The following is a 27,567-nucleotide window of genomic DNA, read 5'->3' on the forward strand; positions in this document are numbered from 1 at the left end:
TATGTAGAACAAATAATTTTGATATAGATCTTACTACTGAAAAATTGAAAAGGGTTGACAATTTATTTTTTCAAGTCTTATTAGAGAAACTCCCAAATTTTTTTTTCCAAACTTTTAAATTAATTATTTAATAAAAAATTGAAAAAAGTAACTAAAAAAAGGCAACCACATGGAGGGGCTGAGTTGCAGATTTGGGCGCAGCGTGATGGTGAGGCGTGGCACTTCATTGTTGGCGATAGCGTAGAACTGGATCGCGGCGGCTGCATGGACTTGATCGTTGATGGGTTCAGTTTTTGTTCCAGAACTGATAATATTTCCTTGGGGATAATATTGTTGGAATAGCCTTTCCATCCATTTTGTTTAGGAAAGGCCATTCCACCAAATTGGTGGAATTGCCATCTTGAAAGACCGACCAAACAAGGGTATGGCGAATGGCTATTCCATTCCCATGTCCAAACAACTGTAAGATAGAGAAATTTTCTCAGATTTACTTGAGGGAAATTCGTAGTATTGCATTCGAGGTTGGCGGCCACAAATGGTATGGGTCTATGACTCTGACTCTTGTTATGAATCATTTTGTCATGCGTTATTTTTCCTTTTAAATATTTATTCTTCTTCTTTTCCTCCAATTATGATTTTAATTGTTTCGCATACTATTTTCATGCATTTCAATGAAAATTGTTGCATGGTGCAGTGTAAAAGTTCTTATATGCTATTGGACATTGATAATAGTGATTGTCGTTTTTCTTTGCATGTTTTTTTGTTGTTGTTCGTATATGAATAGGCTTCAAATGCACGTGGCTTAAAAAATATATAAATGACGGAAAATTGCCACATTTATTAGTTCTTTAATTTTCTTCACCTAAGCACTTTGCATCGGTTCCTAGGTACCTCTTGATCTATCCCCAAGGCTGTGATGTTAACAATCATCTCTCTCTGTTTCTCTGCGTTGCTGATCATGAGAAACTTCTTCCAGGTTTGATTATTAAAAACGTAGTTTGGTTTAATGATATTGATGTTTCCTCGCGATGCAGTTTTCTAATTTGTTAGTTTTTTGTGAATCAGGTTGGAGTCATTTTGCGCAGTATATATAGCTGTGGTGAATAAAGATCCCAAGAAAACAAAATATTCTGGTTGGTTGGTCAAGAGCCCATTTGGTTCATAGGTCAAGTCAATGACTTTGATTCTGAATTCAAACTTTGTGAGAGAACCCTTACTTAAATTTATTGTGAGAGAGTATAATCAGAATTACGGGTTCAAGTCAGTGAACTAAATGGGCCTTAAGTTGTTTTGGTGTGTATTTTCAACATGTTAAGCAAGGAGGCTTGACCAACTGCAAATTTTGCAGGTACATTACGGCCCCGTTCTTTTTATAAATTCGAGTTCAGAATTCGAGTTTTGTTATAGTAAAAAGCTATCAGAAACAATCACATATAACTTTTTTATTACAGTAAAAAACTCTCACACAACATTACATTTCAACTCGAATGAACGAATCGAACGGGTACTACATCGATTCTGGAAGAAAGAACATGACTGGGGATGGAAAAAATATATGGAGCTGCCAAGGTTGTGGCATGGTGGGTTTATTGATGCCGACATACTTACAATAGAGGCTCAAATTCAAGTCATCAGGTGCTTTTGCTATAATTTATGATACAATCTGTTTGAGATGGTGTTGCAGTTTTTGTTCATTCTGGTTGGAAATTGACCAAAATTCTAAGCACAATCTGTCGAGGGAGAAGACTAAGACGATCCTAAAAGTTGTTAAGCAATTTTTTCTTGAGAAAGAAGTCACGTCTCCTTTGTTAATGGACACCTTGTCCAGTGGACTAAAGGCTCTTGGAGACCAGCCTACGGGCGAAACGAATGGGGTTAAACTGCTAGAAGCTAAAGAGATGCCAGCACCGCTACTTCGTTGAGAAAGATACATTCGTTTTGGAGTATGTTGTATTGTTACTTGAAAGTGCTGCCATGGAATCGTTACCTCTTGAAGATGGAAAGGATTCTCAGAACCTCACCAAGGTTGGTTCACAGTAATTTTTGTTTCCAAGGAACTTATTTTTTGTAGTTGGCTATTCTCCTAGTTGTTGAGTATGTTATTTTTATTGACGGGTTAAAAATTCCCAACCTTAGTCAAGACGGGATTCGATTTCAAGTACTTGGATTTACTGCTGATAAAATAAAGCTCTTTTTAATTCATTTAGCCGTCACCCTCACATAGTTGTTGAGGATATAATGGATGCGTTTAGAATTCGTTTTAAAATAATTTTTTATTTTTTGTATGAAAATAGAAATGAAAACGTTTTTAATCTCTGACAGAATTATTTTTAAAAATGTGTTTGGTAGTTTTATCAAGAGATTATTTTTAGTATAAAAAACATATTAATGTCTCTCTCTTTGTTCGAGAGAGGAGAAAGCGAAAATAAAAAATGAAAAACAACAAAAAATCGTTTTTCATTTTTCTCCAATTTTACACTAAACTAAAAAATCATTTTTATTTTTATTTTTTTATCTTTAATTGTGCCAAACGTTGTTTTAAAATCATTTTTATTTTTTCTTTCTTGAAAAACGTAAAAAATAAAAACAAGAATAACTCCAAATGCGGCAAATGTATTTGAATTTGCTGTTATTGTGTTTCTCTATGCCTCAAGTAGAAGTTAGGGAGTCTTAAAAATATTGTATCTTTGATGATTTTAATTCCCCATCAGGATGGAACCTTTAGGGTGGACTTCAAGGATGATTCTTTTGAGCAAGATGAAAAGCGGCTTACGGAATTGGGTTGTAGGAGTCTTTAAGATGTTTGTCATTTCTTATATTTTTAGGTATTATGTTCTATAAAATGAAAATGTTTTTATTCTTTATTTTCATAATAATGCTCTGTTTAGCCTTCTACAGATTGTTCTCTAGTTTCACTTACATTTTAGAAGTCTCTTGCATTTGCTCTCTCTTAGTTTCCTTCCCATTAGGAGTTACCTTGCTCCGTTTGGTAAAATGGATGAAGAATAGGAAGGACGAAGAAAGTTAGAGAGGTGGGAATATAAAAGATGAAGAGAATTATAGTTATTATTTATGTTATTTGGTATGATGAAAAAAGAGTTGAAACGATGAATTATAATTATACGTCTTATTACTATATTTTCCATTTAACAACTTAATAATAATTTCTTTTAGAAGGTATAACAGTGTTTTTAACTTAAATTTTATGGATTTACTGAATCCTTCTAAATGGTGAGCCCAGAGGGGACTTTCTCCCTCTATCTCTCGTCACCTTTCCCTCCTCCTTCCAACCAAAAGATGGAGAGGGTCCTCTCCCATCACCACTCGTCCTCGCTCCACTTCTTCCTCCAACTAAACTTACTCTTAACGAAACTTTGCCTCCGCCTTAGGCAATTGGAGTGCCATTTAAGGTAGCAAGCATAGTTTCTTTACTATGGCAAATGGTTTCTTGCAGTATGGGCTTTCTGCTAACACATCTTTTGCCATTATAGTTGTGCGTTGATAACATTTGGTTTGAAATAAAGTTATTAGCCCATGTGGCCGAGGTTGTCCCGAAGCATATTACCCCGATACCTGTAATGAAAGGACAGGCTTTCATCAGCTGCAAACTGGAAGCGGTTTTTCATTAGTGCGTTAAGCATGCTAAGGAACTTCCTTAGTAGGAAAAGGCACATACGCGGCCGAAGTAACTTGCTACTTTGTCCGCCTCATGAATGAAATGTGCCTTGGTGAAAGATCTGGCTGATGCCTTTTCATTGTGTATAGTTATAGAATCCTAGTAATGCTTATAAATGCTTACTTTTTTAAATGTTGTAATTATTTTCCTAATTTATGCGGCAACAAAATTGAAGTTGCCTACGAGGAAGCTGTTGCACTGAAGAGGCAAGAGGAGCTTATCTGCGAAGAAGAGGCCGAACGCCTGACGAAAGTCAACTCATTCTGGAAAAAAAATAAAGCTAGCAAGAAAAAGCAAATAAACCCACACTATGAGTTTCAATTGACCCGTTTATTTTACAGATTTAAATTACAATTCAAATATTTCTACAAAAAAATATTTGAATTTTTGATCAAATCTATAAACTAAACAGGCTAAATAATTATTCTCTAATTGAATGGTCTTTTTATTAAGTCAACTAAAAGATTAAAGTTACACTCTTAAATTATTTAGCCCATGTTTGTTTCATCAGTACGCATTATAAAAGTTTTGAATAATAATTTCAAGCTTGTCTTTTATAATTAGGGCTGTGCAAGGTTCACTTCAAACTGTTTGTTCAAACTAAATCGACGGTTTTTAGACCGTTAATTTGGTTTCACGTCAGCACCGTTAATAAACAATTTAAAATTGGATCGGACCATTTTTTTAACATCCGGTCCGGTTTGCAATTTTTTCTAACAGGACCGTAAAGAATATATATACATTATTTAAAATAATAAATAAAAAAACAATTTTTTCCTTAAGCATTTCGACAAACACATGCATGGTACAAAATGTTTCTCTCCAAATCATTTGGTATTAAGTTTTTTAGGAAAATTTTATTTTGGTACCCTCTGTTATATTGGAATTTGAGTTTGGTGTCCTTTGTTTTTGAAAATTTTATGTCAGTATCTCGACATTTTAAAAATTATTTTTTAGTACCTTAAGACTAATTTTTTTGAGACACGAAAGGATAAAATTGCCCTTATTATAAAAATTCATATACTCAGATTTAAAAAATTATTATACTTGTAAAGCATAATCATTTTTTAAAAATTACTCTCTTCAAAATCTTTTTTTTTTAATTTTTTCTTCTAAAATTCTGTCCAACATATGAATTTTTGTAATAAGGGGAATTTTATCTTTTCGTATCCTAAGAAATGACTCCGAGGTACCGGCATGAAATGTTCAAAAACAGAATATACTAAACTCAAATTTTGATATAACAGTAGGTACCAAAATGAAATTTTCCCAACTTTTATTTCCCACAATGATGCACTTGAAAAGCACACTTACAAAGTGTTGACGGTCAAATTTCGTCAATTGGGTTACGCCGGGTTACCTTCTGGTATCCCGTGAGGTTACCGGCCAAAATTTGATTGTGAAAGTGTAATTGATACTGTGAAGTGTATGTTATACTTTTGCGGTGGAGAATACACGAAAAGCGATACTCAAATGTGAAGACACACAGGGTTTATAGTGGTTCACTCTGTTAATCAAGAGCTACATCCACTGTTTCGTTGTATGTATTTTCTGTTCTCCAATTACATGTGAAAAAGAAAAGAAGAACCCCTGAGCTTGGGGCTTTACCCCTCTTTTATAGCCCAAGTTTACTTCATGGGCAGTTTTCCTCTGTAGACCTCTCTGTAGACCTCCACTCGAGTGCCTGCCATCCTATGGGCCTAGACCCATAGCCAGTTAATCGCCTTTTAGACTGTTCATTCATCTAATTAGTCCTTCATTACGGCTCTGCACTCCCTGTAACCCTCCACCGTCCAGTTGTGGATGGTTTAAGTACTTGTAATTAATGCCTGCATTACAGACTTCTTCCAAGCGCACACGTTTCCTCAGGGGGTCCCACGTTTATACGGTTGGCTTCTAGCTGGCCTTCTATATATGCGGTCGGCTTCATGAGCCCCGATGAGAACTGGACTAGGCGCCGCCCTTTACACGGTTGACCTCAATGAGACCCCTGATGTGGGTGAGTTGAGTAAACGCCGAGGTCTTATTAGGTCGGCGGTATAATGAGTCGACGGTTTGGCCGACGTGGTTATACAGGGCCACGTGAAGCGCTGTTGTCGTCCGACGTGTCAAAGCATATTTTTCCGCACAACAAAAAGCATGAAAAATTCTTCAAAATGGTTGGAAAAAAACATTCATAGGAGTTAAGAAACATGAGCTTTATTAATGTAAAAAGTTGGTCTAACTTTACGCATTTTGGTCCTATAATTAATGCATCACCATAATATATGATGTGCAGTGTAGAAAGAAATGAAGTTGAGAACAACAAGCACGTACATATTACATTATTGTAAAATTCCAATACGTTTTTTTTTTTTTTTAAGACCAATACCAAGTTCATATCAAACATTATTCAGCACACAAAATAAAGAATATAAAGAATATTCATCCAATACATTTTTAATGATACATAACACTGAATGCTATATACAATGAACTAAGCAACATAATGAAATTGATTAGGGAAAAACGCATACATAATAAATCAATGGCCTTCCATACCAATTTTTCATGATAAAATCAAGAGATTTAAAAAAAAAAAATACTTTGTCTGTGTTTGTCGAATGTTAATTTTAAAGGATGATATGTATTATTTGACAGATAATTTCATTAATTTGTATTTAAAAAAAAATCTGAGAGAATTACTGAAGTCACTCTTAAGAGTGCATGAGTCGTTATTTTTACTCTTTATTTTTAATTAGTACCCTTTGATTAAAAATGTATTAATCAAGAGTAAACATATGAGTGTAAGGGTTAAAAATCTTGATTTATATAAAAGATATTTGTCTCATTTATTCAAAAATTAATGGTCCAAACTGCAGTTTAACTAGATTAGATCGTTTGTTTGGTCAGGTCCTATCTCACAAACGGTATGATCCGGTCTTTATTTTTTGAAATTGTTAATAATGGTTTGATCTGAAACCTAACGGTTTAGGACCGAAACAGATCGTGAACAGCTATAGCTTTGATATCCCTTATGTTATAAATGTTTTTAATAATTTACAGGAATTTTTTAAAAAAAGTCGAATTAATTAATTTACCCAAAGCATAATTTATCTCCTTTGATTCTCCTTTATATCTCGCACCCTCTATATCTATCTATCCCTCTCATACTCTCTCACTCACTCTCTGTCGTTATCTCTCATGCACGCCCTTTCTTTGTTTCATTATTCGCGATAGAGATTCACAACGGAGCAACGCCATTCGCGTTCGGAAGTCGGCACCACAAATGTGCCTCCGTTGTCATCTGCGTTGACTTTTTACGACTGTGACGTTGATGACGAGAGGACCTCGTCACAGTCCTTGTTGAAGATTTACGACAGTGACGTTGATACTGAGAAGACTTTGCCGTCGTCCATTGCGGAGAAGCAATTAGTGACGCGCGAGACTTCTCCAACGGCGACGACTTCCGAACGAGTTGCCCAATAGCCCAGATAGAGCTGTAGCTCATGGTCCCAGGAAGAGAGAGGAAAGACAAGGCGTGCAGTGGTATTTTTTGGATTTTGAAAAATTTGGTGTAAAATATTTGATTAATTTCTATTACTCCACATTTCTGCTATAATAATTACAAAAATTCCTCTTGAATTATACTCCATGCAATTCCTTATTTTCTGATATTTAAAACGTAACATTTATTTTTCTAAATGATGAAATGCTAATAAAAATGCTTAGGTTTTTAACTAACATTGGCATTTAATTTTTTAGTTTGAGGGTATTTTAATAATTCTATGGTTTAGAATTTAATTTGAATTTAAACTAATTTAAATATTAAAAAAAACTTCATAAATTTTTTTATTCTACAAAAAAAAAAACATTCATAAAATTTTTAACTTATATTCAATCAATAACAAATGTATCATAATTAAAAGGGTTGTTCTTTTCACAACTCAAGTTGATGTGAGAGAACAACACTGTAGCGAAAAAGTTGATTTTGAATTTTTATTAGAGAAAACACTGTAGCAATATAATTTGAGTTGTGAAAAAACATCTAAAAGTTCAAATTTGAATTAGTTTTAAATTCAAACTAAATTTTAAACCATAAACCTACTAAAATACTCTAAAATAACAAATAAAATGTGAATTTCCTTTAAAAAACCTAATATAAGGGGTTTTTTTTTATTGATATTTCATTGTTCAGAAAAAATAAATGTTAAGTTTTAAAACTCAGGAGACAAAGTATTATTATCACGCCCCGGAGCAGAGGTCGGTGACGTGGAGCTCGATTAGGGGTTAAACGCATGACAATAAAGCAAATTCTCAACGAGCCCCACACTTAATTAAAATAAATCGTAAGGGAGAGACTAAAACTCAAGCCTATCACACTGTACTAAACACATGATCTATCCACATGATCTCTTTATCGTACATACATGACATGTAAATAAATCATTACATCACAGACATCATCCACAGTCTAGTAATTCAAATATCAGAGCTTACAAATCCTTACATATTTTCAAGAGGATGAACACAATCCTCACTTGATCGAACAGTAGCAAGTAATCCAGCAACTTCGCACCGCCCCTAGAGTCGCCTGAGAGGGATTTAATACATTTAAAACATAGAAACGTGGGCGAAAGGCCCAGTAGGATATAATTTAAAATAACTTTATAAATAAATGAATAAATAAATGAGCGAGTAAATAAATAAATGGATAAGTAAATAAAATAAGACATTTAGTCCCGACAGAATAGCCGGAACCTCACATCCTTTTTCTCAAGGAAATATATATCTGAAAATATATTCGTATTACATGCATCAGCAAGTAATTTATACTAAGATAAATTACTTACACAACCACGTGCACAAGCCATACCCCGGAGTTTCGGGTCCTGGCCCCAAGGATGCACTCTCCACATCCTATCTTGGCCATCAGCCAGTTTACCAGTTCACAAGATCTTTTATCTTAAGAAATCATTCATTAAACTTTATGAAATCGTTTGTTATAAACTCATGAACTACACAAGCTATGAGTCCCATGAACTACAACAACCCATGGTCTCATGTACTACAACAAGCCATGGGTACCATGAACTACACAAGCCATGAGTTTTAAATACTTTTCTTTCGCAAACAAGCCCCTTTCTTTAAAATATTTGCAAGGCCAAAATCCTTTTGAAAACAGGCTCACAAGAAAAGAGATAGAAATCATACCTCGTAATTATCAAACCTGTGGCTAGCGGCGCACTATTCCGGCTTCCGCTTCCTCAAGCCACTCAATCTGAGTCCTCAGCTAACATTGATACAAGACAATACTTTAGGATTAAATTATCATTCCTAAAATAATTCAATCTCAATCATATCCTTTGATTTCCTATTAGTGTGCCCTAATCAATTTTCAAGTTTCAAATCATCATTCCAAGGGTTTTCAATCTCAAAACATGGATTAACGATGCTAATCCATCTACTCTAGGTCCCCAAATGAAGCTATTTTGGGTCCTCCTAAAAAACAGAGGTCAAAACAGCATTTTTAGGCCAAACGGGGTCAAACCCCGTGTACACCAGTCGACCGGTGACATAGCAGTGCAACACCACCGGTCGACCGGTGGTGTGCAATCCGGTCGACCGGACAGGACGACCGGTCAGGCTAATGCAATCCGGTCGACCGCACAAGTCGACCGGTGAAGAACACACCAGTACGAGAAAACTCACAAAATCAGTCTAAAAACCTACAAATCTAGTCTCAAATCAAGATATCTCAAGGAACAACCACTAGATCCGGATTCTAGGCACTAAATTAAGTCCACAGAACCCAAGATCTCCAATTTCTACCCTAGTTTTACTCAAAATCCACCAAAATCAGTTTTGAACCAAAATAAGTTTTAAAATCTGAAAACTTGAGATTCAAGAGAGGTTCTTTCAGTAATCTTACCTCGAATCCTTCTCTTGACGTTGAAAACTCTTTGAAATTCCTCTTTGGTTTGAGATCCGGTTTTGATTTGAGGCAAAATGGGAGATTTTTGAACGGGAGAGGGAGAGAGAGAGAGTGAGTTCGAGAATGAGAGTGAGAGAGAGAGAGAGAGTGCACGGGAAGGAGAGAGGAAAAAGGAAAGGAAGGGAAAAGAAAAGAAAAAGGAACAAGAAAAAAAAGGACAAGTGTCACAAAATTTAAAATGACAGTCCAGAAATGCGCCCATACACACTTCTGGGTTAAAATAAAATTACTGAGAATATTTAAATACCTTTGAATTATTTAAATTACATGTCAGAAATATTTATTAATTAATTCAGATCAGGCACACTAATAAATCTCAATTATCTTAATTAATCACATTTAATTCTCCGGGGTGTTACAACTCTACCCCCCTTAAGGAATTTCATCCTCGAAATTAGGACTTACCTTAAAGTGCAAACAGATGCGGATAACGCTCCTACATGGTCGTTTCAAGCTCTCATGTCGCTTTCTTAGCTCCATGGTGCTGCCATAGTACTTTCACTAATGGAATCTCACGATGACGCAAGCTCTTCATCTTACGATCAAGAATCTGAACGGGTGCCTCCTCGTGTGTCATGTCATATTGTATCAGAACGTCATACCATTGCACCACTGTTTCTGGCTCAGGTTGACATTTCCGAAGCATGGAGACATGTAACACGTTATGCACATGAGATAACTCAGGCGGTAAGGCCAGGTGATACGCCACAACTCTGACTCATTGCATGATCGGGAATGGTCCCACATACCTTGGAGTAAGTTTTCCCTTCACACCAAAATGAACAACTCCTTTGCGCGGAGAAACCTTTAACAGAACAAAGTTGCCTTCCTGAAACTCCAAAGGTCTACGCCTTCTATCCGCATAACTCTTCTGACGACTTTGGGCTGTTAACAATCGATCCCGAATCACAACTATCTTCTCGTTGTTCTCTTGTATGACTTCCGGTCCAGTCGTCAGTCGATCCTCTGGTTCCAGCCAACACACGGGTGACCTACAAGGACGACCATAGAAAGCTTCAAATGATGCCATACCGATACTTGCCTGATAGCTGTTATTGTACGCAAACTTAGCATGGTGCAAGTATTTCTTCCAGTTTCCACCAAAATCCAGAATACAAGCACGAAGCATATCCTCCAGAATCTGAATAACTCTTTCAGATTGCCCATTAGTCTGAGGATGAAACGCGGTGCTGAAGTTCAATTATGTTCCCATGGCTTCCTGGAAACTTTTCTAATACCTTGCATTAAAACGACTGTCACGGTCGGACGTGATCGACAACGACACTCCGTGGAGCATCACGACATGCTCCAGGTACAACTCTGTCAGAACCTTATGAGAATACGTTGCACGAAAAGGTATGAAATGCATATATTTCGTCAACCTGTCCACCACCACCCAGATGCCATCGTGCTTATGCTCAGTTCTCGGTAGTCCCATAAAAAAATCCATTGTGATGTGTTCCCATTTCCATCCCGGAACAGGTAAAGACTGTAACTCTCATGCTAGCTTCTGGTACTCAACTTTAATCTGGAGACAAGTTACACATTCTGAGACGTACTCACGAACGTCTTTCTTCATACCTCTCCACCAGTACTGCCGCTTTAGATCCTGGTACATTTTGGTGCTACCAAGATGAATAGCGTACCTCAATTTATGAGCCTCATGAAGAATCGTCTTCTTTATTTCATCCACCTTAGAAACAGCTAGGTGGTCACGAAAGTACAATGCCCTATCCTCTCAGATTCTCTAATCCTCGAGTTACTCTCCATTTTGGATTCGAATCCAGATTCCTTGGAGATGAGGATCTTACTATTAATTTTGCCTGGCTTGTTGCACAAGGGCCGGTGTGGAGATCAGATTATACACCATTGCCTGGTTATAATCCTCGTGGTACTGAAGTCCATACTCGCTCACAACTTCAGTCATTTTCTAGTCTTCTAAAGCTAATGACGCCATAATTCCTGTAGCCTCCCGGCTAAGGGCATTAGCTATCACATTAGCTTTTCCTGGATGATACTGTATCGTGAAGTCATAATCTTCCATATACTCCACCCATCTCCTCTGCCTGAGGTTCAGATCTTTCTGAGTAAACAAGTACTTCAGACTCTTATGATCAGAAAAGACCTGGAACCTTGCTCTATAGAGATAACATCTCCATATCTTCAGAGCAAATATCACCGCTGCTAACTGCAAATCATGAGTGGGGTAGTTCCGTTCATGCGGTTTCAGTTGGCGGGATGCATAGGCTACAACATGTCCACCTTGCATCAAGACACAGCCAAGTCCACTCCCGAGGCGTCAGAATACACCTCGTATTGCCCCTCACTATTGGGTATAATCAGAACTGGTACGCTGGCCAGTCTTGCCTTCAATTCCTGGAAGGCATGTTCACACTCAGCGTCCCATTCAAATCTGACTTCCTTCCTGGTCAACCGAGTCATCGGTGCAGCGATGCTCGAGAAGTCCTTCACGAAATGCCGATAGTATCCTGCTAGTCCGAGGAAACTGTGAATCTCCGTCACATTCTTCGGCCTTTCCCACTGTAGCACAATTTTGATCTTGGAAGGGTCCACAGAAATTCCTTGTCCTGATATCACATGGCCAAGGAACTTCACTTCCGTCAGCCAGAAGTCACATTTCTCCTTCTTCGCATACAATTGGTGTTTACGAAGAGTCTGAAGAACAATTCTCAAATGCTGCTTATGTTCTTCCCAAGTCTTCGAATAAACCAGTATGTTATCGATGAAGACAATCACAAACTGATCCAAGTACGGCTGGAAGACACGGTTCCTTAGATCCATAAACGCAGCCGGGGCATTCGTCAGCCCGAAAGGCATTACCAAGAACTCGAAGTGTCCATACTGAGTTCTAAAAGCAGTTTTCGGAATGTCTTCCTCCTTGATCTTGAGCTTGTGGTATCCTGACCTCAAGTCAATCTTAGAGTAATACTGTGATCCACCTAACTGATCGAATAACTGATCGATCCTCGGCAGTGGATATTTATTCTTCACAGTTACCCTATTCAATTGACGATAGTCAATGCACAACCGGAGTGATCCGTCGTGCTTCTTCACAAACAACACCGGTGCACCCCAAGGGGAAGTACTATTCCTTACATACCCCTTTTCTGCTAGCTCCTCGAGCTGCTTTCTTAATTCTCTCATTTCAGCAGGTGCCATCTGATATGGAGGAATAGAGATAGGTGCCGTTCCCGAAACTAAATCAATGTAGAATTCAATCTCCCGATTCGGCGGTAAACCGGGTAGCTCATCAGGAAATACATCCACGAATTCATCCACCACAGGAATTCCCACATTACCTCCTGTTACCTCTGGTTCACCTTCTAGAGTGAGAAGGAAAGAGAAACAAGCTAGATTCCTACGTCCCCCAACGCTGTATTTCAACAGTCGTTCTTCCAGGACTGGATTCATGTCTGCTTGATAAGCAATCACCGCTCTAGAGTTTGTCACTAAGGTCACTCTTCTACGGTAGTAATTAACAATTGCACCATATTTTGACAACTAATCCATTCTGAATACCACGTCAAACAGACTCATCAGAAGGATTATCAGGTCAGCTCTCAATCGCTCACCTCCAATCGTGATTTCACACGATTTGCATACACTAGCTACCTCCACACATCCCAGTAGGGAGTTCAACATCATTGGGGTTTCCAAGCTCTCGGATTTCAATTTCAAAGTTTGAACAAAAGAACTTGAAATGAAAGAATGAGTAGCACCAGTATCGAACAGTACATGTGCAAATGAATGAGAGATTATAATCATACCCTTAACCACCGTGTTACTAGCCTGGCCTCCAAAACTGCCTCTTGTCAGGGTACACGCTTGTCCATGCGCTTTTTATTTTCCTTTATCACCAATATTGGGCCGTTGTGTCCATGACCTATATTGTTGCGGTGGAGGTATCTGCACCGGTCCCGGCACCTGAGGCCGAAACTGTGAATATTGAGGCGGACGGTGGGTTGGCACAGGAGGGTATGGTATCGACAGTTGCGGCTGATAAGGTGGCACAAATTGCGGTGGTCTTCCTTGACCAGAAGAAGCCTCACTCTGAGATGGCTGAGTCGGCGGCTGATTCTGATTTGGAAAGTTCCTCCTAATGTGGCCAACTTGCCCATAATAATGACACTTGGGACTGTAGGGACCACTCGTGTCACTTCCAAAGGAACTACTGCCACCACTGATCATTTTCCCGCTAATCTGTCCCTGATTGCAGTTTCTTTTACCACTCTGCTGTGGCCCCCCTCTGAAGCAGAAACTTGACCAGCTGCTTCCTTACTCTGCTGATATGCCAGATTGTCTTATTCCACGCTTGTAGCAGCAGCCACCAGGTCTCGAAAATTTCGGATCCTTAAAGCCATTAAGGGTCTCCTTACAGAATTCTTGAGACCCTTCTCAAATTTCAAGCATTGCAAATGCTCAGACTCCACAAGAGATGGCGCAAAGTGGGACAAATCATTGAATTTCACCTCATACTCCCTCACCGACATGTCACCTTGAAGCAAGGACATAAATTCCATCACTTTTTTATCCCGGTAACTCTGAGGGAAGTATTGCTCATTAAAGAGAACTTCAAACTATTCCCAAGTCATTCCTGAAACATCAAGCCTTCTTCTCACTTGCTTCCACCATGTGCTTGCTTGACCTTCCATCTTATACACCGCGAATTCGAATCAAACCAGTACTCTGCTTCCTAGGGTCATCCTTCACTATTGAACGTGGGGATTGGAGCACGTCTAAATTCTCAAAAATGACCTGCTTCCTATCCTCGGCCGGTCACTTATTCTGATCTCGAGTGGCCATTCCTTGGAAAGTAGCATACATGGCATCCACGAACTCCTGGTTCTGTGGTGCTAGATTGTTAACTGACCTACGACGACGCGGCGGCATTTCCTTTATCTGAAAAGAAACTAGACTATTCAGTAGATTCCTGATGTCACACATGTATGTACAATCCTGTGGATTCTTAACCTAGGGCTCTTATACCACTCTGTCACACCCCGAAGCAGGGGTCGGTGACGTGGAGCTCGATTAGGGGTTAAACGCATGACAATAAAGGAAATTTCCAACGAGCCCCACACTTAATTAAAATAAATCGCAAGGGAGAGACTAAAACTCAAGCCTCACACACTATACTAAACACAGGATCTATCCATAGGATCTCTTTACCGTACATACATGACATGTAAATAAATCATTACATCACAGACATCATTCACAGTCTAGTAATTCAAATATCAGAGCTTATAAATCCTTACATATTTTCAAGAGAATGAACACAATCCTCACTTGATCGAACAGTAGCAAGTAATCCAGCTACTCAGCACCGCTCCTAGAGTCGCCTGAGAGGGGTTCAATACATTTAAAACATAGAAACGTGAGCGAAAGGCCCAGTATGATATAATTTGAAATAACTTTATAAATAAATGAATAAATAAATGAGTGAGTAAATAAATAAATGGATAAGTAAATAAAATAAGACATTCAGTCCTGACACAACACTCGGAACCTCACATCCTTTTTCTCAAGAAAATATATATATGAAAATATATCTGTATTACAGGCATCAGCAAGTAATTCATACTAAGATAAATTACTTACACAACCACGTGCACAAGCCATACCCCCGGGGTTTCGGGTCCTGCCCCCAAGGATGCACTCTCTACATCCTATCTTGGCCATCAACCAGTTTACTAGTTCGCAAGATCTCTTATTTTAAGAAATCATTCATTAAACTTTACGAAATCGTTTGTTATAAACTCATGAACTACACAAGCCATGAGTCCCATGAACTTCAACAAGCCATGGTCCCATGTACTATAACAAGCCATGGGTACCATGAACTACACAAGCCATGGATTTTAAATACTTTTCTTTCGCAAACAAGCCCCTTTCTTTAAAACATTTGCAAGGCCAAAATCCTTTTGAAAACATGCTCACAAGAAAAGAGATAGAAATCCTGCCTTGTAATTATCAAACCTGTGGCTAGCGGCGCACTATTCCGGCTTCTGCTTCCTCAAGCTACTCAATCCGAGTCCTCAGCTAACATTGATACAAGACAATACTTTAGGATTAAATTCTCATTCCTAAAGTAATTCAATTTCAATCATATCCTTTGATTTTCTATTAGTGAGCCCTAATCAATTTTCAAGTTTCAAATCATCATTCCAAGGGTTTTCAATCTCAAAACATGGATTAAAGATGCTAATCCATCTACTCTAGGTCCCCAAATGAAGTTATTTTGGGTCCTCCTCGAAAACAGAGGTCAAAACAACATTTTCAGGCCAAACGAGGTCAAACCCTGTGTACACTGGTCGACCAGTGACAGAGTAGTGCAACACCACCGGTCGATTGGTGGTGTGCAATCCGGTCGACCGGTCAGGCCAATGCAATCCGGTCGACCGCACAGGTCGACCGGTGAAGAACGCCCCAGTGTGAGAAAACTCACAAAATCAGTCTGAAAACCTGCAAATTCAGTCCCAAATAAAGATATCTCAAGGGACAACCACTAGATCCGGGTTCTAGGCACTAAATCAAGTTCAAAGAACCCAAGATCTCCAATTTCTACCCTAGTTTTACTCAAAATCCACCAAAATCAGTTTTGAACCAAAATAAGTTTTAAAATCTGAAAACTTGAGATTCAAGAGAGGTTCTTTCAGTAATCTTACCTCGAATCCTTCTCTTGATGTTGAAAACTCTTTGAAATTCCTCTTTGGTTCGAGATCCGGTTTTGATTTGAGGCAAAATGGGAGATTTTTGAACAGGAGTGGGAGAGAGAGAGAGAGTGAGAGTGAGAGAGAGAAAGAGAGAGTGCACGGGAAGGAGAGAGGAAAAAGGAAAGGAAGGGAAAAGAAAAGAAAAAGGAAAAAGAAAAAAAGGACAAGTGTCATAAAATTTAAAATGACAGTCCAGAAATGCGCCCATACACACTTCTGGGTTAAAATAAAATTACTGAGAATATTTAAATACCTTAGAATTATTTAAATTACATGTCAGAAACATTTATTAATTAATTCAGATTAGGCACACTAATAAATCTCAATTACCTTAATTAATCACATTTAATTCTCCGGGGTATTACAATTATAAATGATATAATTTAAGGAAAATTTTTGTAATTAAACTAAATTTTTATTAGTCCACACAAATATGTTATTTGTCTCATTCTCCCATTATTATTTGCCACGTCATCCCCTTTGAAGTAATTATAAAAAATGAGCATTTTTAAACTCTCTATTAAGAGTGTTTTTAATTAATAAGATTGTCAATCTATCCATTTGTATAGTTATTGAAATAGTATTTTTGAATGGGCGGTCATGAATTTTATATAACTAATTTTAAAGATAGTAAGCAAAAGATATAAATATCATTACAGGTAATTTCATAGACTTATACCTAAATATCACAACTTGTGAACATTCGTTTTTTCGTGTGTTGTATGATAGATATATATCTAATCAACCCCAGAAATGTAATTATCCCCCTCCTTTTTTTCATTGGTTGCAAGACTCACTCCTAGCCCATATATTATTCTCTACTTCTCTGGCCCAAATGTGTGCAATTATTTCAACACTCAATGCAAAGTCCCCAACTTCCGAAAGAGTCAAAACCTCAGCCCAAAAAACATCAACCCCTCTTCTTCTTCATTCACACTCCCAACTCCAAAGCAACCGCAAACAAACCCTAACAACTCTCAAACTCAAAGCACAAAAATAAAAATAAAAATAAAAAATGAAAAAAATAAAAATAAAATAAAAATAAAAAAAATAAAAAATGGATCCCACGTAGGGGCTATGGCCAATCTAAGCCTGTTTGGCACCCCAAACGAGTCAATGTTCTTCTGCCCCCCACCCCCAACATTTGTCACCGACCTTATTACAAACGCCAACTCTACCTTCCTTTATTTTATTCCTTTTTTTCTTCCTTATTATTCTTTGGCCGCCCCAAATATATTTTCTTATAAGAAAAAATATAATAAATTTTTTTAATTCAATTCCCTTCATTTTGCTTGTAACTGCCATGATGAATCTTCAATCTGATTTTAATTTTTGTTCTTCTTGGAAAATATGATCTCAATTCATTCATGTAGATGTACTTCTCTTTCTTCAAAAAGCCCCACAATTACAAGAAGGATTGAAGGAATAACATATATAGTTGAGAAGGAAAAAAAAAAAAAAAGAAGAAAAGAGAATTATTAACATTTTATTTGTCAAATATTAATAAAAGTAAAATGAAATGAAATTAAAAAATAAAATAAGAGAATTATTAACATTTTATTTGTCAAATATTAATAAAAGTAAAATTAAAAGAAATTAAAAAAATAAAATAAGATTTTTCTTTTTTGGGTTCCGCCTTTGTTCTCTTTTCTCCTTTCTCTCTGTGCTGCTCCTTCGACCTATCTATATTTCTCTCTCTTTAGAATCTCAGGGCTTCCTTTGGCCATTGAAAAATCTCTCTCCGCTCTTCTTTTCCAGGTCCGTATCGCCATTCGATCTGTTCGATGCTCTCTCTCTCTCTTTCTCTCTATCGCTTTTTTTTTTGTATTAATTTTTTTTCCTCTCTCTTTTGGATTGCCTTCTCTCCATTTCATAGGGTTTGGTTTTTTGATAGTGGGTTTTGGGGGTTTGTCTGCCACCGATCTTAGTTTTTCTTTGTTCAATTATTACGGGTCTTACTTACGCCCTTTGTACTGAGATATTGAGTTTTCCGCGATACTCGCTTAGATTTTGTTAATTTGTTTCGGTTTTGAAATTTCAATCTGATGGATTTTTTTTTCTTTTTCATTTCATTTTGGGGTTATTTTTACTGGGGTTTTCGTTTAAGGATTTTTATACCAAATCAGATTTTGTCCGAGATAATAGGGGGCCAAAAAAAATGAAGTTTTGTTTTGTTTTTTCCTTCTTATTTTCTATTTCGTTTGAGTTCGAGTGATGAAAAATTAATCAATAAACTTTACTAGGATCAGTTCAATGGATTCCCAAGTAATTCCTCAAGTTAGCGAGGAATTGAATTATAAAATGTCATATATTGTTTTCCTTACTACGTTTATCCAACAATCAAACAGTAGGATTCTCAAATTGGGTTATCTTCAGATTGCCCAACTTTGTCTGAATAATGCATTTTTCAGGGAAAAATGTGAGGCTTTACCAACTTAGTGTTAATTTATTTTTGTAGGCGAATTTTTATTTATTCAGCGGCGAAATAAGGGGAAGGAACGGCGGGGAAGAAGTTTTCGGGGGTGTGAAATGGCCGGGACTGCTGGTGAGGAATCTGGAGCGGGAAGGTCGATGGAGGGGGTTTCGGGTGGGCAGCGTTGCCAGTCGGGGGAGTTGGCGGAATGGCGGTCTTTGGAGCAGGTGGAGAATGGGACTCCGTCTACTTCGCCGCCGTATTGGGATACGGATGATGATGATGATGGTGGTATGGTATTTGTCTTCATGTATTTCGCATTACACAGTTTTTCTTTTTTCTTTGGACTGAGTAGGTTTGTATTTCTTTATTCAATAAAGTGCCTAGCTTGGGGCGATGTTAATATCTCTGACGTACAGTGGTTCTTAGGATTGAATCACGGAATGAAGCGGGGAACGATTTTAGGCTAGTTCTTCAGGTTTTTGGAATGAAAAGATTGCTGTGCCTAACCACAAGGTGCTGGCTCTGTGTTGAATCACTTTGACTTAGTGCCTCAGGAAGCATTAGGTCTGAGGTACTCATGGTGCGGGCCAGAGGCCTGAGATATACCCATCCATGTGGAGGGGCGCTTTGCATGGATTAGTTGGGGCAAAGTCCTGGACACCATGGTTATTAAAAAAATAAAAAATAAAAAAAAAGAAATTGTTGTGCCTGTATCATGTATTCTGCACTTACTGTGTACTCATGGTGTCGAGAGAACAAGAGACGATTGATTGTGGAATACCAGATGAATTGTGAAGATTTTATCTGTTAATGACTAGCTGCGTGCAAGCTATTTAAGTGCAAACCATGGACTTAAACTTCTTTAAACTTCTATGCTTGCTTTATGCAACCTACAGTTTGTTGTGGTATACTGTACATCAATCTAGCAGCTAGTGTTTTAAGTACTTCGCAGTGAAATGATTTTGCTAATGCTATTTAATTCTTTGATTATTTTAGTTGCTAGTATTGAAAGCTCTTTCTTTACCATATCTCTGTTGTTATAGACATGACCATCATTTTCTTAAATTTATCATGTATAAGCGTGTGTATAATCTCATCGTTTCATTTGGAAGAAGTAGAATTGCTTTACATTGCATTTTTTAATCTCCCCCCCAACCCACCCTCTCCAATGTGCTTAATTTTTGATTCCCTTGTCTACTTCTCTGTTTAATTCAGATATGAGGTGGTACGTTGCTTACAGATTAGTTTACTTGTCTATAGGGCCTAAGCCATCCGAGTTGTATGGAAAATATACGTGGAAGATCGAGAAGTTTTCTCAGATTAACAAAAGGGAACTTCGTAGTAATGCATTCGAGGTTGGCGGCTACAAATGGTATGGGTCTATGAAGTTGACACTTTTTATTAGTAATTTTTGTCTTGCATTATTTTTTTCATTGATTTTTAATGGTTTCACATACCATTTTATGTATTACAATGAAAATTGTTGCATGGTGCATGCAAAAAGTCTCATCAGCTATTGGACAATGATAATGGCGTCTATTATTTCCTCCCGTGTTTATTGTTGTTCTCATGTTGTAGGAATGGCTTAGAATGTGTTTAGCTTACAAAAACTCATATAATATGGAAAATTGCTACGAATTAGTTTTTTAAGTCTTTTGACCTAAGCGCTTGGTGTCGGCTCGCAGGTACATCTTGATCTATCCTCAGGGTTGTGATGTTTGCAATCATCTCTCTTTGTTTCTTTGTGTTGCCAATCATGACAAACTTCTTCCAGGTTAGATAATTAAAAACTTGGTTTGATTTAATGATAATGATATTTCCTTGCTGATGCAGTTATGTAATTTGTTAAAGTTTTTGTGAATCAGGTTGGAGTCATTTTGCCCAGTTTACTATAGCTGTGGTAAATAAAGATCCCAAGAAATCAAAATATTCGGGTTGGTTGGTCAATCATTAAATTGTTTAGGTGGTGTTTTCAACATGTTAAGCAAGGAGGCTTGACCAAGTGCAAATTTTGCAGATACGTTACATCGATTCTGGAAGAAAGAACATGACTGGGGATGGAAAAAATTTATGGAGCTGTCAAAAGTGTTGGAAGGGTTTATTGATGCCGACACACTTATAATAAAGGCTCAAGTTCAAGTCATCAGGTGTTTCATCACTATAACTTTATGTGGCCCTGTCGTTATGGCCAATGTATTGCATGTTTGAAGTAGTTATCTCTGGTTAACTTTGTCCTGAATGTGTAAAACTTAGACTGGTATTACCTTTTCTACGTACCTTTTGATTTTGGCTTTAGAGTGTGTTCAAGAAAATTTCTGTTACTTCTCATTGGTATGCATGGGTTGATTATGTGTATTCTTCGCATATGGTTTTGTAGGGAGAGAGCAGATCGTCCATTCCGTTGCCTTGATTGCCAATATAGGAGAGAACTTGTTAGAGTATACCTGACAAATGTAGAGCAAATTTGCCGCCGTTTTGTGGAGGAGAGAAGAGGCAAACTTGGAAAATTGATTGAGGATAAAGCAAGGTGGTCAAGGTATTGTATTATGCTGTGTCTAACATTTATTGTCTGTCGAATTTAGAACATTCGCTGTTTGTTTTCGTTACCCAGCATATATCAAATCTAAGAGACAAGATGTTCAAAAGGCTTATATTTTAATGGTTCAGTTGGGAATTTTTACTTTGTAGATCTTCTATTTAATAATACAGTTCGCAATGGTGTTGCAGTTTTTGTGCTTTCTGGTTGGGAATTGACCAAAATGCTAAGCGCCGTATGTCAAGGGAGAAGACCGATGCAATTCTGAAAGTTGTTGTTAAACACTTTTTTATTGAGAAAGAAGTCACGTCTACATTGGTAATGGACTCATTGTATAGTGGACTAAAGGCTCTTGAAGGCCAGACTAAGGGCAAAAAAAATAGGGTGAAATTGCTAGATGCTGAAGAAGTGCCAGCGCCGATTGTTCGTGTTGAGAAAGATACGTTTGTTTTGGAGGAGGATGTTGTATTGTTACTTGAAAGGGCTGCCATGGAACCATTACCTCCTAAAGATGAAAAGGGTCCTCAGAACCGTACCAAGGTTGGTTCAAAGTAGTTGTTGTTCACAAGGAACTTATTTTCTGTAATTGTCTATTCTACTAGTGTTTCAGTATATCATTTTCATTGATGGGTTAAACAATGAGAGATGATTCTCTCCCTTTCCCAACCTTTGCCAAGATGGGAGTCGAAGGTCCTTGGATTTAATGCTGATAAACTTTTCTAACTCATCTAGCTACCTAGTTGTTTAGTATATAATGCATTTAAATTTTCTGTTATTATGTGTTTCTGTTTGTCTTAAAATAGGAGTGTGGGAGAGTCTTAAGAGTATAATGTCTTTGATGATTTTAATTCCTTATCAGGATGGGAACTCTGGGGAGGACTTCAACAAAGATTCTATCGAGCGTGATGAAAGGCGCCTTACAGAATTGGGTCGTAGGACTGTGGAGATATTTGTCCTTGCCCATATTTTCAGGTATTGTGTTTTAAAATGAAAATGTGTTTATTTCTTCATTACCCTTAAGTAATGTTTTCCTTAGCCGTCTGCAGATTGTCCTTCACTTTCACATAGATTTAAGCACTCTTCGCTCTTGCTCTCTCTTAGTTACCTTCCTTTCTTATTAGGAGTTACCTCTATGCAAAACTTTGCTATCATCTAGGCAATAGGAGTGCCATTTAAGGAGGCAATTTTAGTTTCTTTACCATGGCAAATGGTTTCTTGCAGTATGGGCTTTTGCCAAAATATTTTTTACCATAATAGTTGTGCATTGCTAACATTTGGTTCATTATTTATTACTTCTTTGTCCACCTCCATTAATGGAATCTGCCTTGGTGAAAGATTCTGGCTGATACCTTTTCATTGTGTTATTTTGTTATAGAATCCTAGTAATGCTTATTCTTACTGTTAGATGGTATAATTATTTTCCTAATTCATGCAGCAACAAAATTGAAGTTGCCTACCAGGAAGCTGTTGCACTGAAGAGGCAAGAGGAGCTCATCCGTGAAGAAGAGGCTGCATGGCTAGCTGAATGTGAACTTAAGGCAAAGCGTAGTGAAAAAGAGAAGAAATCAAAGAAAAAACAGGTTTATAACTTTTTTTCTTTTATAAATTTTGACAGCTCAAGGTAGTTCAAAATAAAAGGAATGGAAGAAGCAAAAATTTTATTTTTATTATGAGAACATTGTTAGATTTCACTCAGAACTTTCTCGCTATTGTGTAGATTGGTTTTGTACCTTGTCAAGATGGTTCAATTTTTTTTTTTTTTTATTTCTTCTCCCTTTGTTCTTATTTCTCATTCTGATGTTTATACAGGGTAAACAGAAACGCAACAAAAAAGGGAAGGATAAAGGAAAGGAGGAACGGCCTAGCATCGTGGTTCAGGACAAACATCAACAAGAAAACCTTATTGATGAAAGAAAAGGGTCCATGAGAGAGGATTTGCAACCTGTCCTTGAGAAGCCTGATACACCTGAAGATGTATCCGATGTTTCTGATTCAGTAGATGGTATTGCAGAAGCCCAGCCTGATTCAGAAGACAGAGATGCTAGTCCAATCAACTGGGATACTGACACATCAGAAGTTCAACCCTCCATAGAAGCTAGTAGCAGTGGACTATCTTCTGGGCAAAATGGAATTTCTGATAAAAAGAGCCCATCTTTTATGGATGATAGTTCGTCAACATGTTCCACAGATTCAGTCCCATCGGTCGTAATGACTGCGCCTTACAAGGGAAGCTCGTATGCCAAGAATCAAAAATCACCTAGCAGGTAACATGTTTAGCCTGCATTTCCTTTTGGGCTACTGGATGGAAATTTATGGGATGGTATTGATTTGGCATGTAACTTGCAGGGGAAAGAACCAACGAGGAAAGGTATCATCGGATGGCACTAGTTGGGCAAATGAGACAGATAATCAGCCTTTTGGGCCTGCAACTGATGCAGTGGACATGAATGGCGTTTCTGGTTGTAGTAAGACTGGTGAATCCGAGTCTGAGGCTGTTGTTAGCTCCTTGCAGGACCGCATAAAATGGCTTGAGCAGCATGTGGTTAAAAAGGTGGATCCTTGTTCTTGTTTTGTTTTTTTATGTTTTGGGTGCCCCAATATCAATATGCACTGTCAATTTCTCCATTGGGCTTTTTTTGTCTGAATTCTACAGCATCTCCTAAGTTTGCAAAAGTGGCACATATGACTTGCAAGTACATTATAGGCTGAGCATCTCTTTGTTTATCTAGACCTATTGAACTCCACCAGCGTGATCGGCGTGCAACTTCTGTGACCTTTTGCATTTGCAATTGATATACGTAATGTACACATGCATACATTCATATATAATATCTTTGTGTACATCCATAGTCCTTAGACAATACGTGGTTATGAACTTGTGATCTTGTGGTCTACTATTATTTGGCTGATTATTATCTCTTTTGTTTGCTGAAGCCCTATTTATATAATACGTTTTGAATCTCTTTCTTTGTTAATGTTGACGGGAGATTTGTTTTCCCTTGTGTAATAGGACGAAGAAGTACTTTCACTGCAGAAAAAGTTGACTGTCAAAGATCAGGTTGAGACAGAAAGATCCACTAAAGAGAAGACACCACCACCACCACCACCACCACCACCAACGTGCTCTCCTAGTAGCCCTACTAAAAGTCTACCATCAACAATTCAACCAAAGTCCGAGTTCCAGAATAGTGCCAGTGTGGATTCTGTTCAAGTTAGGAAAGTGTCCTTAAATAGCCCTCAACAGGTTGATAGAACATCACCTTTGCTAACTTCATCCCAGCCCACTGTCATGTCCAAACCGGAGACTCAGAAGGCTGCAACTCCAAAATTGGCTGAAAAAGCCATGGCGCAACAGGTGCCTGTGATGTCGCGACCATCTAGCGCTCCTTTAATTCCTGGTCCTAGGCCAACGGCTCCGGTTGTTTCCATGGTTCAAACATCTCCCTTACTTGCCCGTTCGGTGAGTGCAGCTGGCCGGTTGGGTCCCGACCCCTCTCCAGCAACCCATAGTTACATACCTCAGTCATATAGAAATGCCATGATGGGTAACCATGTTTCTTTGAGTTCAGCTGGCTTCACCAACTCTATCCCTCCAAGTTCATCAGGGAGCCAATCTTCAGCATACTCACAGCCACCTCCTTTGGCATCTGCCCCAATGTTCATCCCACAGAGCTCCGAAAGGGTGGACCCAGGTACTATCAAGTCAGGCTTTCCTTTCGGCATGGTGACAAGGGATGGATTACACAATGGAACGCAATGGATGGAGAGTTCTCAAAGGGAAACCAAGAAAAGAATGAACTATGATCCTCCTTTGCTGCATAATGACCTTCAGAACCTTGACTTATACAAGCCTGTGATGGGTGGATCACGGGATCATTTGTCCGCAGACTTCCCTGCCTGTACGTCTGGACGCCAGACGCAAGGGTTGTCAGCAGCAGATGAGTTCCCACACCTGGATATTATCAATGACCTGCTTGATGATGAGCACGGTGTCGGAAAGGCATCCATTGTAAGCTCAGGTTTTGAGCCCCTAAGCAATGGGCCAAACCCCTTAATTCGGCAGTTCTCATTTCCCGGCGAATTGAGTGTAGCTGATAATGTGGGATCCTCTACTAGTTCTTGTAGGTTTGAGCGAACACGTAGTTATCATGATGAACGATACCATAGGAGATATAGTGCTCCAGGAAGCCACTATGAACCGGTTAGGGAATTCGTTCCACAGACTAACCCTCTACCTTATGTAAATGGGCAGATTGATGGCTTGATTCAAAACCAGTGGCAGATGCAAGGTTCTGATATGTCTTTAGTTGTAATGAGGAACGCAGAACATGACGGTTATGTTAGGAATAGTGTCCTAGAAGTATGAGATGTAATAGGATATTTATTATTTAATTAATAAAAGAGTTTATTCATCATTTTATGTGCATATATTTATGAATATTTTATGGAATGCCGGAGTTTGCCCATAAATTAACGGGTTGTTGTCAGTTGTAATAATGTACTACAGGAAATTGTTGGTTCTCATAGATTTGGAGTGAGGTTGTAAGCTTTTCACAAGAAAACATTTTGTAAAGAGTGTTTCTTTGTTTCCAGCCATTTCTTATAAGTTGCTAGAAAATGTGGCTTTGTTTGTCCCTGGGTTTTCGGCGAATGGTTGAAAAGGGCATGGTTAAAATAGAACGGCTATACTTTTAGCCGCAATTTGCGGCTGCGGTTTCTCCTTTGCTTCCATTTGATGCTGCTTGGTGCAGGTCCCGACCTTGCTACTTTGCCATGCACCAAAATAAGTCTGTTGTATACCTCAAAGCTCTAGTATAAATTCATTCAAGTAATTAGATAAACTGTCTAATTTTGGAACAAGTTTAAAATCTCTCCTTTGTCTTAATATTATGATTATATTAATCAATGCAATCTTCAACTAGGCGGCGGTCAAAATATAAAGCTTCTGATTTTGTGAGTGTACAAAGTGACTTTAATGCTCGAAGATGTATTTCTATGATCTCCCCATCCACAAATGAAAATACCCGTACAAAATTTATAAGGAGCTGGTCACCATCAAAATCCATGGCGTCAAGGTCACAACTAGCGCCGCACAGGGGAGCGAGGCCCGTCGGCAGTGAACACACAGGGTGACGACGCTATATAGTAGTTGTATGTGAGTGCTCTTATTTTAATTTGGTACTCCTATATGTTTTTTGATCGGTAGATTTTGATCAAATGATCTTAATTAGCATACTCTATCAGTAAGGAATTTTGACTCAACCTATTCCCAAAAAATAAATGAAACATAGGAAACACATGACATGTCCTCATGAACGATCAAGTGAATTGTTTATTTAATTATTTCTTTTCCATAGGAAAAGATGCTGATTGGTAGGACTATGACATATATTTATTATCTTTGCTTTCTCAGTAGGAATATTTGAAAGTGACTCTTTGCTTATTCAAAAAAAAGAAAAAAAAAAAGAAAGTAACTCTTTTTAGGTGTTTTAGGTGACTATGTGTACATTCTCTTGAAGTTATTTGCAAGGTTGTTGAGCATTTATAATACTTATCCATTAAGCTTGAATCAGCAACTCTATTTCGAGTGATTTCTCAAACTAATATTCTATATTTTCTTTGTTATTTTTATTGCTCTTTGTTAAACATTAATAAACTATTAGTTATTTTCCCTACTTCTCTTGTGCAAGGTGGATCCCACAGAAAGTGACAAACTATTACTTATTTCACTCACCAATTTCTACTTAAATTACTCTGACGAATTTTTACATTTGCTTTGCCCTTTTAAATATTTTCCTATATGCTATATATTATTTAGATGTAACACGCGGCTTGGAGATTCTGAATAAATAAATAAATAAATATATATATATAAGGAAGTAAAAGATTAAAATTTTCATGTCCAAATCAAATGTAATAATCTTAATTAGTATGCAGTGGCTTCATGTTGTTTCTCACATTTTGTTCTTTATAAAAATTTTGTTTTTGCAGCAACTACAAGGGAAAAGACGATTTTTTTTTTATTCCCTTATTACACAAAACTAGTAGAATTTACAGCAATACATACATAGTCTTAAAATATGTATGTATATAAGTGATTTTAATGGTTACTATATTCACTTATTACACAAAACTAATTACAACAGTACATAGTCTTGAAATATATATATATTGATCATGGTTGCAACTATTGAGTAGTTGATAAAAATGTGTATCGATTAACTAGAT

The 27,567-nt window shown here is 37.7% G+C and overlaps 1 protein-coding gene and 1 pseudogene across 1 annotated transcript; both read left to right on the forward strand.

Annotated features, from left to right (window-relative positions):
• The first annotated feature begins 431 nt into the window (after positions 1-431).
• Positions 432-7,144, forward strand: LOC112091192 (annotated as a pseudogene).
• A 10,899-nt stretch (positions 7,145-18,043) lies between these two features.
• Positions 18,044-25,705, forward strand: LOC21400421 (TNF receptor-associated factor homolog 1a). Its single transcript, XM_024164182.1, has 13 exons — positions 18,044-18,145; positions 18,846-19,091; positions 20,064-20,175; positions 20,489-20,577; positions 20,669-20,737; positions 20,821-20,950; positions 21,181-21,339; positions 21,531-21,879; positions 22,199-22,311; positions 22,775-22,919; positions 23,149-23,603; positions 23,686-23,890; positions 24,350-25,705. The coding sequence occupies exons 2-13, from the start codon at positions 18,917-18,919 to the stop codon at positions 25,703-25,705; spliced, it is 3,357 nt and encodes a 1,118-aa protein (XP_024019950.1). The 5' UTR covers positions 18,044-18,145; positions 18,846-18,916.
• The last annotated feature ends 1,862 nt before the right edge of the window (positions 25,706-27,567 follow it).

The sequence above is a fragment of the Morus notabilis genome, unplaced genomic scaffold (genome assembly GCF_000414095.1).
Source record: "Morus notabilis unplaced genomic scaffold, ASM41409v2 Scaffold363, whole genome shotgun sequence".
Taxonomy (NCBI): Eukaryota; Viridiplantae; Streptophyta; class Magnoliopsida; order Rosales; family Moraceae; genus Morus; species Morus notabilis.